Here is a 17,957-nt window from a genome sequence, read left to right as displayed (position 1 = left end):
TTTGAAGTGGTCTCCTCCATCCTTTCCCTATGAAGCTGAGGCCAGAGAGATGAGAATACCTACAGTTCTGCTGTAGCCAGGAAAGGCCCCAGTGTCAGCTTGGGAACCAGTCACAGGCAGGGTAAAACAGATACAGAGGGAAGGTCTGACAACAGAATGGAAACACTTTAGTAGGCCAGGCTTAGAAATACAGAATCAGTAAGCAACAGGATGAAATTCAGCCAGGTGTCCAAAAGCAAAGCAGTCCACATCAGGGGTGACTGTAAGAGACAGAGGATGGGTACCACGGCAGACCTAAGGATACCGTCAACAAGAACTAGGCACTGGTCCAGACAGCTTACTGCCGTTGGTGATGTCCAAAAGCTGGGAATAGGGGACTGGTTTGAAAATAGCCTCAGTTAGAACAAGCAGGAACAAGCGGGGCCCCATTTCAGAAGAAACGGGGTGATAATTATTCTATTTAGATAAGTAGAGTGTTGGAGGGGAGCCCCTATTCTCCTTATTTGTCATGATAAGAAAATTTCTAGATTAATATTTCAGAAGTTGACCAGCTTGGCCTGAGCATAGGCAGGTAGTTTGATTTCAGGGCGTGGGTGGCAGAAGGAACAGAAAGGTCATTTACTGCGTATTAAAACCCATATTCTCCAAACCTGCTTTTCAGCAACAAAGTAATATTTGGGTATTTATTGTTTCCATTTCTGAGTCTTTTCAAATGGTTTCAAAATTGAAGTTGGAAAAAGAGAAGTGATTATCAACCCAAATATCTTCAAACAGGAGAAGACATGGGTTTCAGTTTCTAAATCAGATTTCAAGGGCAGAGCAGGCCAGTTGAGGAACAGTGAAGCTGTCTTTGCCATGGGAGAAAACCTCCTCCAGCTACTACAGCAGGGCTGAGCCTGAAATGTGGTGTTTCACGTGAAGAATTCAAGGATGGAGATGGGAGGGTGGGTCTTAAAGATAGGAAAGGCATGAGGGTAACCTCAGAATGATGTATCACTCAGGCATACAGTCTCATCTCTCCCAGAATTTCTGATGGGTAAGGTTTTTCTTTGCATCCACAAACAGTGATCTGACATCTCTAATGTAGGAATGAATTAAACCTATTTACTCTCATGGTCATGACTGTTTCGACAGGCATTAGATCACCTATCAAGTTGAGTTCACAGTCATGTTCAGGCTCTGTCCAATACATATGGTTTTACACACAGATACACACACCTTGTCCACATTTATTCTGCAGAAAAATTTTATGATTCTGTGACTCTAGCTCAGCAGTCCCCAACCTTTTTGGCACCAGGAACAGTTTTCGTGAAAGACAACTTTTCCACAGACCTGGGGCGGTGGGGGGATGGTTTGGGGATGATTCAAGCACATTACACTTATTGTGCACTTTATTTCTATTATTATTACATTGTACTATATAATAAAATAATTATACAACTCACCATAATGCAGAATCAGTGGGAGCCCTGAGCTTATTTTCACTTGCCACTCACTGATAGGGTTTTTTGTTTGTTTGTTTGTTTTTTGCGATACGCGGGCCTCTCACTGTTGTGGCCTCTCCCGTTGCGGAGCACAGGCTCCGGACGCGCAGGCTCAGAGGCCATGGCTCCGGGGCCCAGCCGCTCCGCGGCACGTGGGATCCTCCCGGACCGGGGCACGAACCCGCGTCCCCTGCATGGGCAGGCGGACTCTCAACCACTGCGCCACCAGGGAAGCCCCCAAGCAGAATTTTGACAGGGGCTATGAAGATATTTAAGGCCTAGAAAGAGGCAGTGAGGTGCAGTGGGAGAAAGAATAAATAGGCTTCAGTCCTGACCCTGTAACTTGCAAACTAACCTTTGGTAAGTCATCCTTCATTTATAAACCTCAGCTTTCTCACTGGTAAAATTACAGTACGAATGCCTTACTCAGAGAGACCCTTCCTTGCAAGTCAAATGACTACATGTTTGTGAGAAGAACTGGCATGATACCAACCAAGCCCACTGGATAAGGGTGGGCCCACTGGATTCTCCGAATTTCAATCTAAGTTGTGTTTTTAGCTTAAATTATTTAGGGAATAATTATCATTCTTTATTTCACTTCTTTTTCTTGTTCAGCTAGAATGTGAGTCTCCTGAGGAATGGAGTTGGAATGCCTCCATGAGAAGAGTGTGGGGACAGAGTGTTTGCAAATGTTTTATTTGATTTGGAATTTTAGAGCTCAATCAGGAATTAAGGTAAGCACAGGGGCAGAGCTATTAAGGCAGTTGGAAAGGAACAGACAGTCCTGGAATGTGGCAGCTCCTGTTTGATTTTAAATGTAAGTTAAATATTAATTTTTCTTAAAAAAAAAAATCCCTCTTCCTTCCAGGGAGGCCCTTTTCTCTCTCTCTCTCTTATGTTGACAGATTGTTGGTGGCTTGCCTTTCACACTAACTTATTTGGAGGAGAAAAGTCTTCAGGTGACCCTATTTGACTAAGAAAAAAAGTCTTCCAAACAGCTCCCTTGCCGCCACATCAACAGCAGCTAAACAGCCTGGGTTGTTGCATAGTGAGAATTATTCCTTTCATTTCAAGGGAATCAAAGATGTTTGGAGTCAGCAAGAGCCCTGGTTACACATGATCAAAATAAACGAGTGTTAGATTTGCTTATGGAAAGTGTCAGTTGAGTCTATTGCTAAAGTCTGAGTACACTTTTTTATTGTTCCCTAAAGATTTTGCAGGAAAGAGAGAAGTCACCTATGGAAAAAAACAAACAAACAAATAAAAACAAAAACAAAAACAAAAACTAAGCTGATTTGGGGAAAACAAGAAGCATTTGAAGATCTTCCCTTTTCTGAATTCATTCCTGCTGGAGGTTCCCTAAAGCAAGGGGTGCAATGATGATGCTGTTGACTTGTAAACAGAAGTCAAAAGGAAATTCAAGCCTCTGTCAAGATTCATTCCAAAGATAATAAAAAAAGGAAATGATTGAATCCCTTTTAGAGCTTTTGGATGGATTCTCTTGTGCTTTGGCTGTTCTCTGAATTTGTAAGGAATGGAGAACAAAAGCGAAATTGCAGGCTCCCAGTTCATACCCACCTTAGCAGCAATTTCAACATCTTATGCTTCCCATGGCTCCTTTTCTCAAATCATCATTTGTTTCTTTCTTACTTTCATGCATTTTTGTTTTCTTTCTCTTTTAAAAGAATTTTGCAAAGCTACTATCATCCAGTGCTCCATGACATTCAGCATACATGTTTTATACTTTGGTGTATAAAATTAAGCATACTACTCCTGCCACTGCCTATCTATGTGACCTGTAGGCCTAAGTTTCCTCATTTGTAAAATAAGGGAACTGAGTAAGACTTGCAGTGCTCAAACTATGTTCTATCCCAGGGTTCCTCAATTTGTACACTGTTGATAAATTAGGCTGGATAATTCTTTGTAGTGGGAGGCTGTCCTGTTCATCAAGGGATGGTTAGCATCACCCCTGGCCTCTACCCATTAGATGCCTGCAGTACAACTATACTCTCTCCCCTGGTTGTGAAAACCAACAATTGCCAAATGACTCCTGGGCTGAAAAAGTCACTAATTAAAGCAATGGTTCTCAAACTTTGGTGGGTATCAAAACCCCTGGGGAACTTGGTAAAAACATAAAGGCCCAGACTGGATTCAATTACAAAGCCAGGGCCTCTGGGCTTTTTTGTTTGTTAGTTTGTTTTTAAATTAGCTTTTGAATACACAACAAAGTTTGAGTACCACTGTTCATGAGGAATTGTGTTGATGAAACGGTTCTCAAAATATGATTCTTGCACCAAGAGCCTCAGCATCACCAAGGAATTTGTTAGAAATGCACATTTTTGGGCTCCACCCCAGGCTTGGTGAATCATAATCTCTGAGATGGGACCCAGTTGTCTAAGAAATGGCCCAGGTAAAGAAGAAGTGCATTCTTAGTAAACCCAGAAAGACATTCAGAAATGTGAGAGAGGACTTTCTCAACACAGAATTGATACCATTAAGTAGAGTATTGCCTGGAATCAGTTGCTCCACCCTGTGTGGCTTCTGTCACCATATGGTCATGAATTTTGTTCTGGCTCAGCCTTAAAAGGCAGATCAGATTTTCCTTCTTGGGGAGGGGAGATCTGAGGCATGGCACATCTCAGACTCACAAATCCTCTATGCACCTGGGCCCTGACTCATAGACCTACTCTTTGGGCTATGGCATTGACTCTAGACCAGTGGTTCTCAAACTTGGCTTCCTGTTAGAATCACTTAGGGAACATTTAAAAATCTCAATGCTCAGGCCAAACCCCAGACCAATTAAATCAGAATCTCTCAGAGTGAGAACCAGTTATCAGTATTTTTGCCTTCTCAAATGATTCCAATCTTCAAGCACATTTGAGATGCCAATTGAACACTTTCTATAAAGTCAGATAGGGCTTGTACAGAGGGAGAAAAGGTAATAGGACATGCAGAAGGTTTGAAAGCAAATGTCAGTTTGGTAATCAGCATAAAGTTTGGTATGGCTACAACCTGTAAGCTTTTGATTCTGTGCCAGTGCCAATTTGTCCCCTAAGGTTTCTTAGATCCTTCAACCAGAGGCCATCTTTGCAAGCTCCGCATTTCTATAGCACTTTGAATCTAATCTAAAATCTGCCATTTCTATAATATAGTAGATGTTAGACTAGCCCTTGTATTATAGCCCTTTCCCCCACAATACTTACTTTGAGAGTAGGTATCCAAAGATATAAATATAATTGACATATATTAAATGATGTGGAAATGTCATGGAATGTAGAGATAATCCATAGCAAAGCATCCTGGCACTTTGCCCTCAGTCCCACAGCAGGACTTCTAGCCAATATGCTTCAAAACCTTCCACAAGTGGATTAATAACTCCGGCCTCCAAAGTCTTTATCTGAAAAGAGAGACAAATCCTTAGAGCAAAAGTCTGGGCAGATGACCTAAGTGCAAATTCTGGAATACTGAACATCCAAAGTATTAAGGACATAGCTCCAAGGTGAAGCTTTTCCATCAGTGGAATAAGCCAAATAAGTGAGGTTTGGTGGAGAAAAGTAATAAGAGCATGATTCTTTGGGGTCCCTTGGAGTTACAGAGCCAAGGCTGTTTACGGCCAGAGTGGTCAAACCCAACAAAATGAGTGAAGGAATGAGCATGAAACTCTGGCAGCCTCCTGGGCCTAGTGGTGATTCTACAGAAAAACCTTCTTTGGGGAATTCATATCAGCTACACCATAAGTGTTCTTTCCTGTTGCCCTTCCCTCTTGCTCACCATCCCAGTGGCCAGGGAGACTTGGGTGAGATTGCTACAAGCACTAGGAGACCACAGGAATGTTTCCAGGAGGCAGGCTGGAGTCAAGGGTCCAGTGCATAAGCTCTCAGGAATCCTTGTGAGAGTGTGAAGCCAAGGAACAGGAAAGAAGAGAACACCTTGGCTCAGAAGGTATTCAAGAGGGAGGAGAAACAGAGGAACAGGAAAGCCTCCAGCTAGTCCTTTGGAGTCTGGCACCCATTTCTGTCAGCTTTCCCAGTCCTAGACTGATGCTCATTGCTTAAATCCTGGGAGTACTGGATTTATTTTATTTTATTTTATTATTATTATTTTTTTTTGTGGTACATGGGCTTCTCACTGTTGTGGCCTCTCCCGTTGCAGAGCACAGGCTCCGGACGCGCAGGCTCAGCGGCCATGGCTCACGGGCCCAGCCGCTCTGCGGCATGTGGGATCTTCCCGGACCGGGGCACGAACCCGTGTCCCCTGCATCGGCAGGAGGACTCTCAACCACTGCGCCACCAGGGGAGCCCAGTACTGGATTTATTAAATTGCCTCTTTGTTCAACTCTTGCAAAAGGAATTTAGATCTGAAAACCGTTTGACGTGTTGGGATATTTGTCTGCCATAGTAGATGAGGAACCTAAGGCTCAGTTGTGCAAGTTTACGGCGTTGGTAAACTGACCGAGGCAGAATGTAAGTACAGCCATTCCAACAGTTCTCTGGGTCCTGTAACGCCCTCCTCTGCACAGAAAGGTGGGCTATTCACTGTTCCCGTGTCCCTACTCCCTGACCCAATGCGCAGACACACACCCATACAAAGTGGGATGAGAAACAAGGGTGGGACCTTCTCTAAGAGAAGGAGCAGTAAGCAAGCTTTGATTCCAAAGGCCCAGGGTTGAGTCCTTCCTTCGCTTTTTCACAGTTCTATAAACGTGGACTAATCACTTTTCTCCTCAGGCCTCCCAACGGGGCCAACGGGCCCTCTAGGGTTTTCCTCACAGCCGGAGAGGGAGCTTCCATGTGAAGGTGAAGGACGCTGCAAACTGCGAGGTCACGGACAAATTTCAGAAAATGATGAAAGCCCTATCCTCGCTAAGCCGGCTTTTCTTCCTCTCTAAAAAGGGAGTAATCATGTCCATTCCGCAACCTCGAATGGACCCCACGCGTCAGGCTCTGCCCCCCCGCGGGCTGGCCCCCAGCGGCGCTGGCTCTCTGGCTGGCACTGGTGTGTGAGGGCCCTGGCCTCCCGGCGGCTGCAGCCGGGAGCCTGCAGGGCGCGCGCTGAGCGCCGGCGAGTGGCTCGCGGAGGCTCGGGCAGCAGGAGGAGCGTGTGAGCTGTGGGCGTCCCTTTAAGAGCGGCTGTCCGAGCCGGCCTCCGCCTCTCAGTCCGCCGAGCGCCGCCGGTCACCTGAGGCTCCCGGGTCAACCGGCTGGCGGCGGGGCCGGCGATCTCGCCCGCGGAGCCGGGAGACGGGGCCTGGACGCCAAGTGCCCGGAGCCGACTGCGAGCGTGGCCGGCCGGCGCCCGTCCGCGGCGGAGGATGCGGGAGCGTATCTGGGCTCAGCTGTCGCTGCTGCTGCCCTGGCTACTGCTGCCGCCGCCGCTGTGGGGCGGCCCCCCGGACGGCCGGTGCCCGGAGCGCGAGCCCGAGCCCGGGCCTCTGCAGCCCTTCGACTTGCTCTACGCCAGCGGCGTGGCCGCCTACTACAGCGGGGACTACGAGGTGGCCGTGCGCGACCTAGAAGCGGCGCTGCGCAGCCACCGGCGCCTGCGGGAGATCCGCGCCCGCTGCGCCCGCCACTGCGCCGCGCGCCGCCCGCTCGTGCCCCCCGGCGCTGGCCCGGGGGCCGAGCTGCCCTTCTTCCGCGCCCTGCTTGAGCGGGCGCGCTGCTACCGCAGTTGCCAGAGCCAGCGCCTCGGGGGCCCCGCGTCCCGCCACCACGCCAGCGAGGATGTGCGCAGCGACTTCCAGCGCCGAGTGCCCTACAACTACCTGCAGCGGGCCTACATCAAGGTACCCAGAGCGCACACCTCACGCCCCCCGCTGCCCTGGGATGCGCTCCAGCCCTCCCCGCGGCTCCCGTCTCTTGGCCGGCGCGCTGCTCCTTAGCGAGTCAGACTGGGTCTCCTTTAACGGTTCTGTCTCATGTGTGGACCTACATAGCTGGTGGCCCGAGCTCTGTAACCAACACTCGATGAACTTGGGCAAGCCATTAGCTCTTTCGGCATCCACTTCTCTCTCAAAAAGAGGACTGTACTGATAAGACGTTTAAAGTACCCATTCAGCACTAATGTCTGAACATTGGTAGAGCCGGGCCTAGTATAAGTTCTCCTCTCGCTTCATTCCCTGGTCTAGCTTCATCCAGTTTCTCTCCCATCTCCGCTCCCTCATCCCTCCTACAAGTCTGCACCTTTTCTTTGAAGTTTAAAAGAGAGCGGTCTCAAAACAGCAGAGTTAAAAGTAGACTTGCTCCGAAACCCATCCCTCTGTCTTTTCCCCTGCACTTAGCACAAAAAGGGAAGATCAAAGGTTAAAGAGGAGGTATGCATGGAAGAGGTGAATCTGTGTGGTCAGTCTCACTAAAAGTACCTGAAGTGCTGACTCTTTCTCCTTTGATAGAAGGCTTCCAGTTTCTGGAGGTAAGCATCGGACTGAGTTATTCACCACCAGATGCTCCCTCTTTCTGGTTTTATTTTTGTGTATTCAACTTGCCTGAAGTTAGTGCCAGGAGGCAGACAGTGTATATTGACATCTTCCCCACATTCACAGTTTTGAAGATCTATGTGAATGCTTCGGCAGGGAGAATTTAACCTGTGTTCCTCAGTCTCCCACTCTCACTCATCCATGTTGCTCTGAACTTACACTTTCTCCCCCTTCTGCCTTTCTATGTCAGTATATCCATGTCTGTTCTCCAGCTGTTGGAGAAGTGGCAGCTTTGGGGGTTGGTTTGTCATGCCAGCCAATGGACCAGGCTGCATTTCTGGAGTGGTGAAAATACACACCAGGTGCTGATATTCTAATGTCTTTTGCAGCTCATCCCACAAGGTCTCTGAGCTCACAGTTGGTAGGGCTCTCTGCAGATTTGCAGTTTTGGGTAGAGTTCAGGAAATCACAACTGTAACTAACTCTTAACTCCCAGTGCTCTGGCTAAGTTGCTAGATTTAGTATCTTGGGCAAGAAATAAGGAGAAAGCCTGAATCCTTTCCAGGATTTGTCTTCTACTTGCTTGTGCCTCCTGAAGCATTTGCTGAGGCATGTATTAAGTATAAATGCTTTCCTTTAAATGAATGGCTCAGTTTTTGGTGGTCTTAGAGAAATCAGTCAATAGCAGGCAGAGAGGGGCCTGTGAGTACCCGACAGCCGACGATATACTAAGCTAGTTCCCAGAGCAGAATGTGGGTGGTCGAGTTTGGTCCCCCTGTAATACTGTCTTCCCAGGAGTCTCCGATGTGAGGTTGGTAGTCCTGCTGATTGTTCTGTCACACATCTTGGGCACGTTTTCCTTTCTCAGGTCTGGAAAAGGAATGCATATTTATTTTCACTCCTATAAAAATAAATAACCACGAGGTAACTCTCAAAATGTGAGTGTCTTTGGTTCTGTAATTACACTTGCTTCACTGCTAATGTTAACATTTATCATTCTCCTGCTCCCATCTCCTGGTTGGAGGTCAAAGAAGATGAAGCCATAGGTTTAACATGCCTCAGTTTTTTTCAGTGAATTGATGACAGGAGATAGTCACTCACAGGTAGCTCTGTGAAGTGAACTATTGGCTGTGGTCTGGTGAGCCAAAGAAGTTTAAGAAGTCCTTTCAAAAATATGTGAGTTCATGTGCTAATTTCTGTTTTACTGGCAATGTTTCTGAGAGCAGAACAAATCTTGCATCTGCTTCCTGTTCACCTCCACTCCGATAGGTACAATTTCTACATAATTGATAATCTCTTAAGGAGGAAATCTTCTTACCCCTTTGGAAATTCATTTTTGATTGGGTTGCAGTTTACAGGAGCATCTTTATGAACATCGAATAAGGTGTTCCCTCCCCGCAAGAGCACCACAATTTTAGCCTTTGCTTGGCTTCTTGGGAATTTCACTCATAAATGCACACACACACACACACACACACACAATCTTCTGAGAGCAAAACAAAACTCTCAAAATAACAGTATCTTTGGGCTCTGACAGGTTTGAATCCTAAAGTGTCCATTCCCTGATGATAGAGGGGTTCCCTGCATATACCTGCATATGATCATGGTACCTTGTATTGCTTACTTACTTTGGACATCAGTGATCCAGTGTGCATTTGAAAAGAATAATCCTGGGCCAGATTGAATTCAGTGAGGACTTTGTAGCCAAGATTTGAGAATTGTGAATCCTGTAATATGGTCAGAACTAGCAGACTTCCTAGAGATAAGGAAACACATTTATTCTCAGCTAGGGGTTTGCAAACTGTAGAAGCTCTTGGGAGATGCTGTTCCTCCCCCAAATCCCAGTTAGTGAGCTACTGATGGAAGCGAATTCTTTATGCTAGAGTGTTGGAAGGGAAAGATTGAGAATTGTGAAATCTAAGGCCTGTTGAGATGGATTTCTCATTTCACAGATGAGGAAAGGGAAATCCAGACAGGAGAAGGGGCTCACCCAGTGTCACATATGATTTAATTTGATGAATTGAGCACAGGACTGGGAGTCAGGGGTCTGGGCTCTGCCAATAATTGGTCATGCCTGTGCACATCCACTGTCCCGTGGAGTCACCTCAGGTCCCAGGGAATGCTGAGTCCCCAGGGCTATCCTTTTGCCAGATTTGGACAGCTCCAGGAATGAGTCAGTCCTTGTCCTGTGGGGTAACAGACACTCACTGCATTTATCTTAAGGGCTATTCTATAGAATCTTCCTTAAGCCCTGGCATGCTGAGAATTCCTCTGGACAGCTACAAGGTGGTAGTTCCACTTAGATCCTATCTACACTTTTTTGTTTAAAGGCAGGGTGAGACTCTTTAAACTTTCAAATTTTATTATTTCAGATTGTAAGATATAACTCATGATTCACAGCCTAAAACCTAAGATAAAGCTTGTATCAGAGCAGTCTCTGCTCGGAAACCTTCACTGGTTTCCCCTTGCTTCTGCATAGTGCCCACAGTGTTGAATACAGCACCCCTCAGCCTGGCTGTGCCTTAACTTTACAGACCCAATCTCCTCCCACTCTGCCATCCTTCAGCTAGAGGGAACAATGGATACTTAATCTTATGTGTCTGACACTTCTGCACATCTGGGTTTATTTATTCTTCTTTGGGAGGCATGTAGACTCTGGCATGAGATCAATCTGGGATTGAACTTTAGCTCTTCAATCTCTAGCTCTGTGACTGCAAGCAAATCACATAAACTTTCTAAGCTTTAGTTTCCCCCATCTGCAAAATGGGGAGATAATGGGACCTACCTGATTGGTTTAGGTTTAAGAGAGTATTTATATAAAGCAGCGGGGACAGGGCCCATTTCTGTTTCCAGAAACACTGGAGATGTATCTCTTATTATTATTAGTTATAACAGTAGATTTTCCCACCTTCTTCTCTATGTGTTCAAATGGTAAGTGTACTAGCACAAATATACCTATTTCTGTGAGATCCTCTTTCACTCCCTCTGCAACCCCCAACAATCCATCATTTCTCACTCCTCTGAATGTCCACAGTAAAGAATATGTTCCTCTCATATCATGTTTCACTTTTAACCTTGTTTTGGAGAAATTCATATATTTGTTCATCACTTATGTGAGCTCCTTGAGATCAAGAATGGTCACAGTCATTTTTGTACCTCCTAAAGTAGGAGTTTCCAGATCTGGAAGATCAGCAGATGGATGATTATTATGAATCCCCTGGGCATTAAAAATGTGATTTAAAATTGGAGATTTAGGTTCAGTAGGTCTGAGTTGGGTCTCAGCATTTATATTCCCCCCAAATACCTAAAACAGGGGGCAGTAGCAGTAAATGCTCAGTGTATGTTGAATGAATGATAGTTTGGTTGCTCGTGTATGAAATATTGTTGAAAAAGATTTCTGTGTGGCGGCAGGAGGTTTTCTCAAATTAGTTATTTGGTTTCCTGGCTGGTCAGTTGGGGGAGAAAGTTATAGAAGGACTGTAGATTGCATGACTTTTCATTCTCTTCTACTTGCAAGTTCCGGCTAATGTTGCAAACTTCCTTTCCCTCCCCCTCCATTTTTTTTTTCTAATTTAATCCTTATTTCCTAAAACTATGCTTCGGAAAATTCTTGACACGCTGTGCCTGTTTTATGTACATTTGTGGAATTTAAACAAATGTAAGCGAGATCCTTTTCTTTTTTTTTATCTGTGAGCTTTATAATCAGGAATACTTTGACAGTATCTGTTTTTCTTTCAGTGTTCTAGTAAAAGGAAAAAAATTAAAAAAAAAAAAAGACAACCAGTGCTGCTTATTTATGTTTTTTACTTAAAACAAGCTTGCCCCTCCATGTTTTGTTTCTAAGTTGGTGCTTTGTGCTATTTGACCTTTGTTTTTCTTCTTAAGATTGGGGGCGGGGGGGAAGGAAATGCAATTAAGTTAGGCAATTCTATCTCCCTCCTAGAGTCAGCTCCCTAAACTTCCTTTTTCTTGACCATAATTTATTTTATTAGTGGTTTCTAGAAAAGAAAAAAAGTAAGTTCAAGGATTTTCCTCACTCTTATTCTGCTTTATCAACTTCTTTCTCTTTCTAGATGAAGGCCTTTAAAAAAGTTTGAAATGTAGGCCACATGACATGTGTATGATATATATTCTATTAGTTCAGAATAAAAACTTTTCCCAAATCCCATATTTAAATCTCTTTTTAACTATATGTAGACTATGTACATTTTGTCCCCAAATTATTTCAAATAGGAAGTTGATTTTTTGTCTTCTTGAAATAGTTGTTTTGAAGTTTCCTAGTGGTTATTTCCTCAAAGGATGAGACTTTTTTTTTTTTTCTTCTTACATTTGGACTTTTTCTTTTTCTTTTTGTTTTTTTTTTTTTTTTTTTTTTTTGAGCTTGAATCATCAAAATCCACTAGTCATCATCTTTCTGTCCCACGCCTTAGGAAGGATATCTGGGAGCTTCTTTGTGTAGCCAGCTCTTAGTTTCTGTGTGCTAAGGAGATAGAATTTCTATTGTTTCCTTCCAGGAGGCTGACCATTTGAAGGCCCAGTCAGCTCTTTATCAGTCATCCATTGTGATTGCAAATAGTCAGTGCCACAGCAGCTTAAAATTCATTTAGATGAGGGGAGCACTTGCTTACAGGTTTTCTCCTATCTCAGTCTGGCGAATCAGGTATTCCTTTACAAGTTTTAATAAAAGAAAGTAATAAACTGCTTGTTCCACAGATCCCATCTCTGAGAACCAAATGTATTCTGTCACGAATATCATTTGCTCAGTGATAAACTCCAAAGGGATAGGTGTGTGGTATTCTTTTGGGAATGTTTGATAAAATGTCAGTTTGCTTCGTGGATGGAGTTTGAAAATTCTGAAAAGTGCATGGGTTCACCTAAAATGAAAACTGATGGGATTTGGTGTAATAATGGTTCTTTTGTATTACTAAGGAATTGAGTAAACTTGGGTGTCTTAGAATCCCAGATCTTAGAGAGCTGGAAGGAACTCCAAGAGAGCATCTTGTTCAACCCTCTCTCTCCAAGTTAAATAATTGGTTTGGGGCAGTGAAGCAGGGGTGAGAGAGGGAGGGATAAGTATTTTCCTTAAGAAATGCAGTCAGGCAAGGGTGAGGAGTGATAATTATTAAAACGGTAAAAATGCTACAGCTTGAAGGAACCTCAGAAGTCATGAAGAAGTCTATCCCTGTCACTTAATAGCTGATGACACTGGCCTCAGAGGTTCCATGACAAATCGAGGAGGGTCAGCAAGCGGAACTGGGTTGGAATGTAGATATTTTCATTTATAGTCCAGTGCTTTTTCCAGACTCTGTGCAGTGGGTATTGCTACCTCCTGAGGGGCAGTCTGGTGAATCAGTGGTGCCACTGAGAACTGCGGTGGACCTGGTGCCTCCAGAGACAGTGCAGATACAAGGTCCTGCTTCCTGGACTACCCCACCCACCCTGCATTTTCATTCACGTGATATATTGGCCACTTAGCCAAGAGTCACTGTTGTCTGGTGGAAAATTTTGCATTTCTCATTAGGAAAAAATAATTTCTCCTGTCTTTTTTTCCATTGAGCTTTTCTCCTATAATTCTTTTTCTGTCCTTTTATGCATCCCTCCTTTCCTGCTGTCTGACTTCCTAGCTATGTAATTTCCATGAGAGCTGGCCCTCATTTGCCAAATGGCCCAAACACATCTTTAAAAAAATTATTTGTAGTCAGCTTTCTGCATGGTATGTTTCAGTGCCGTGTGTATGAGTTTTGGGGTTTAGTACTGAGGAGAGCTGCAGGCTATAGTCAGAAGAAGCTGATTTCACTTGACCACACCCCTCTCTGCTTTACTTTGTTTTCTATACTTATTTCTCTTTCTCTCTCTCCTTTCACATTCCGTGTTCTACTAGTGGTCGACACAGTGAAATTACATCTTCAAAGGAGAGGGTTGTTGGGATCAATGAAGGGAGGAGAGAAGTAGCTAGTGGTAGAGGTAATGTTAGGGCTTTGGTTCTAATAAAATGAAGGCCATACAGCCTCTTATTTAATTTGCTCCACAGACATAGGCATCTACTTCTATGAAATTCTTTTTATGTCTCTTTTCCCCATATGATCTGTGCATGAGTTGAGCATATGTTGGGAAAGATATTCATTACCCTCTCCTCTTGGCTCCCCATCTTTCTGCAACTGCTCCCTGCCACGTTCATAGAACATTTGTGTCCCCATCCTCCCATTTTAAAGATGGGAAAATAAAATCTGAAAAAGAGTCAAGTTGTCCAAATGTATCCAGCAATTTAATGGAAGAGCCACGATTAGAATCTAAGAACCCCAATTCCCACCTCTGTGACATTGCTGATGACCACTATTTGTAAGACACACAGTGAAAACACGAACTTAACAAAATTAATTTGACACACATAGAATGCCAGTTACATTATTTGCCAAATGGGATAGACCCTGAAAATAAAAGCTACCTTCTGCAATGTTATTCCTTGCACTACTATTCTGCCCATTCCTGGGAAACTCATAAACAGACCCCTGGATTAATGCTATTCCCCCAATAACTCTAATGAAAATGAATGAGGCAAAGAATCCTCTTTGGAAGGGAAATGAAGGTATAAGAGCCAGAAGGAGGGAGATCCAAGAAGTCAGATTTTCCAGAAGTGCAGGGCTATCAGAATGATCCTGCTGGAATTCATTATCTACAAATAATGGGTTGAGTTTTTGTGCAAGTAATGAGACACTGCTGAAGATTACGGTGTAATTATACTGGAACTCTGGAAAAGGAATGGAGAAAAGCAAAAGATATAATAAAATGAATAAATCTAAAACAAAACAGAGAAATTGTTAACAAACCCTGAATCACAGGAAAGTTAATTCAGCCAATTTTGATTTATTCTTTCTGCTTGAATGCTAAATTTTTAGTTTTCACTTCGCCAAGATTAATAGGCTTGCACAAAAAGAAAATCAACACATAATTAGGACACCAGACACAGTGAATTACCTTAAAGCCAGATTTGGCTGTTTTCAAAAATGATCTCAAATTATAGTATCAAAGATTAATCCAGAAGACCATAAAAAAATTATTTCCCCACTGAAGTAAGAATGATTTCTTAGTAATATTTTTCAGATTGAATCCTGGATCAACAATCAGCATTTGATTGTAGTACAAGGCATTTAGAAATGCCACCAGGGACAGAGACTTTTCACAGACAATTATTGTTTCTATAGGATGATCAAGGGCTCAATTACACAGTGGAATCTGCAGGTATTCAGGTCAGTAGGCATTTAAACTGGAGTTTCTCAATTTTGGCTTATTGCTATTTGGGATGGATAATTCTTTGTTGTGATGGGCTGTCCTGTTCATTTTAGGACGGTTAGCAGCATCCCTGGCCTTTACCTACTCAACAGCAGTAGCAACACACTTCACCTTGCTTCTAAGCTGTGACAACCAAAAATGTCTCTATACATTGCAAAATGTCTCTTGGGGTCAAAATCACCCCACATTGAGAACCACTGATTTAAACATGTAGCCATATTTAAGATAACTGGGCATTGACATTAGACATGTACAAATCAAGTTTTGGACAACCCATATGCTAGATGGCAGTATACCCACTGATGAATCATGATACTTATGAAAAAGTTTGGCTATAGTTTCATATCTTTTATGGGGGAATTCCATTGGAAACAGAACCTCTTTCTCCAAGATGCAAATCACTGGGCTTATATCCCTTAGCTGGTCCTGCCCGTGGCTGTGCTGATTCAGTATGTAGGAAAAACCAGAGTATCTGGCTTCTCTCTACTTATTATCTGAACATGACAGGACAGGTTACTTTAGCAATACAAACTAACACCTTTCAATTGTGAACTCCAAACTCCAGAATTAATGTGTTTTTCATTCAACTCAGAAAGTACCCAAACTCAGTCATGTAAAAGTAATCCACTGCAACTCTTGGTTTTCTTGGGGTTAGTTCTTTATCACATATACTCTTAGAAAGCAGCTTGACTCAAACCCCAAATGCCATCTTATAGAAAGCTGGAAAATGGGGAAAATGGGAGGGGGTCAGAGGATAGAAGAAATGATTGTGAGATTGAGAGAGTCAACGGGTGTCTCAGTCCTTTTGGGCTGGTATAACAGAAGACCATACGCTGGTGGCTTATAAACAACAAACATTTAATTCTCAGAGTTCTGGAAGCTGGGAGGCGAAGATCATGGTGCCTGGAGATACCGTGTCTGGTAAGAGTCTTGCTTTGCTGTGACCTCACATTGCAGGAAGGTTTCTGGAGCCTCTTTTTTTTTTTTTTTTTTGTGGTACACAGGCCTCTCACTGTTGTGGCCTCTCCAATTGCGGAGCACAGGCTCTGGACGCACAGGCTCAGCGGCCATGGCTCATTGGCCCAGCTGCTCCGCGGCATGTGGGATCTTCCCGGACCGGGGCACGAACCCATGTCCCCTGCATCGGCAGGTGGACTCTCAACCACTGCGCCACCAGGGAAGCCCTGGAGCCTCTTTTATAAGGGCATGAACTCCATTCATGAGGGCTCTGCCTTCATGACCTAATCAGCTCCCACATGCCTGCTTTCTAATACCTTGGGGACTAGATTTCAACATATGAATGTTGGGGGAACACAAACATTCATACCATAGCAGAGGGAGGTGCAGAAATAGATGGAGAAAGATGAAGAGATGATAGCAAAAATTAGGTAAAGGAAGGCAAGAACAATAAATCAAAAAGTTCAAGCAGGATCCCACATGTGAAGGGAGTTTACACAAAACAAACATGGGGGAGGAGATATGGGGCTATATGTTTATGCAGAGCTGATTCACTTTGTTATACAGCAGAAACGAACACACCATTGTAAAGCAATTATACTCCAATAAAGATGTTAAAAAGCAAACAAATAAACAAAAAACAAACACGGATGTTGCATCCTCTGAAATCCATGTCTCTGTAATAAAACCAATCATCCGGAAGCAGATGTTGGTCTTTCTTCACTCCTGTAATGCCAAAGGCCCCATACTTGGCTGAGATGTTTCTGCCTTGATACAGCCCAGGGTAGCAGAGCCACTCAGTTTCCTGGTGAAGCAGAGAAGGAAAGAATGGCTTTGGGGCAGATTCCACATGAAAAACAGTGAATATTTACCAACTGTTAAGGGAAATGCCACTTTGCCATTTCAGGTTTCTTTGAAATCCTAGGTGTAGCCAAATGTTCCCCATTTCTTCATTTTGCAATAGGGAAACTGATTAAATGGTGAGATGGTATGTCTGAGATCACACAGCTAGTCGGTAATAGAGTCAGAATGTGAATCCAGGTTTTTCTGATGACAAAACTGGAGTTCTTTTTTACTCCTCACACTTTGGGTTTTGACATGAAACAGGCCTATATTCAAAAGAGTCCTGCCTTTTATTAGTTATGTGACACTGGAAAAGTTCACATGTATGAACCTGAGTTTCTTATCTGGAAAATGGGGATAATCGTACCTACTTCACTGGCTTCTTGTGAGGAGTTAATTTAAAAAAAAAACTGTTGTGGGCTTACTTAGGTCAGCATTGACACAGAAGTACAGTTGACCCTTGAATGACATGGGTTTGTGCTATGGGGGCCCATGATTTTTTCAGTAGTAAATACTACAGCACTACATGATCCCCAGTTGTTGAATCTACAGATTCAGAACCGTGAATAAGGAGGACCAACTGTAAATCATATGTGATTTTCAACCACGGAGATGTTGGTGCTTCTATCCCCCCATGTTGTTCAAGGGTCAACTGTACTTATTCCTTGCCTCATAGCTGCTATGGAGAGAGAAAATTTGTAAGGGAATATGAAAGGCAAGAGAATAGATAGGCGAATATATCATGATAAACTGAGACGATAATTACATGTACAGTAGGTAGAGAAAACTTGGGGACACACAAAACAGGAACTTTACCTGCTCAGTTGGAGCTACTGACTTCAAGTTTGATTCTCTAGACATTAGAGCATATGCTTAGCAGTCTCCTTTCACCATCAGACTAAAACAAGTCATCTTCTTAATGAGAACTTGAGACTGCTGTTTGCTGTTTTGAGAAAAGTCCTTTTGCT

The 17,957-nt window shown here is 43.7% G+C and overlaps 1 protein-coding gene across 1 annotated transcript in view; it reads left to right on the top strand.

Annotated features, from left to right (window-relative positions):
* Nucleotides 1–6,604: 6,604 nt before the first annotated feature.
* Nucleotides 6,605–17,957, top strand: part of P3H2 (prolyl 3-hydroxylase 2) — a 156,332-nt gene continuing 144,979 nt past the window's right edge. The window contains exon 1 of the mRNA XM_081235664.1: nt 6,605–7,269. Within this exon, the coding sequence (XP_081091790.1) occupies nt 6,796–7,269 (474 nt within the window). The 5' untranslated portion in view covers nt 6,605–6,795. The remainder of the gene's footprint in view (nt 7,270–17,957) is intronic.

The sequence above is a fragment of the Mesoplodon bidens genome (genome assembly GCF_964165515.1).
Source record: "Mesoplodon bidens genome assembly, chromosome: 5".
In the NCBI taxonomy this organism is placed as follows: domain Eukaryota; kingdom Metazoa; phylum Chordata; class Mammalia; order Artiodactyla; family Ziphiidae; genus Mesoplodon; species Mesoplodon bidens.
This window is presented reverse-complemented; position numbering and strand designations above follow the sequence as displayed.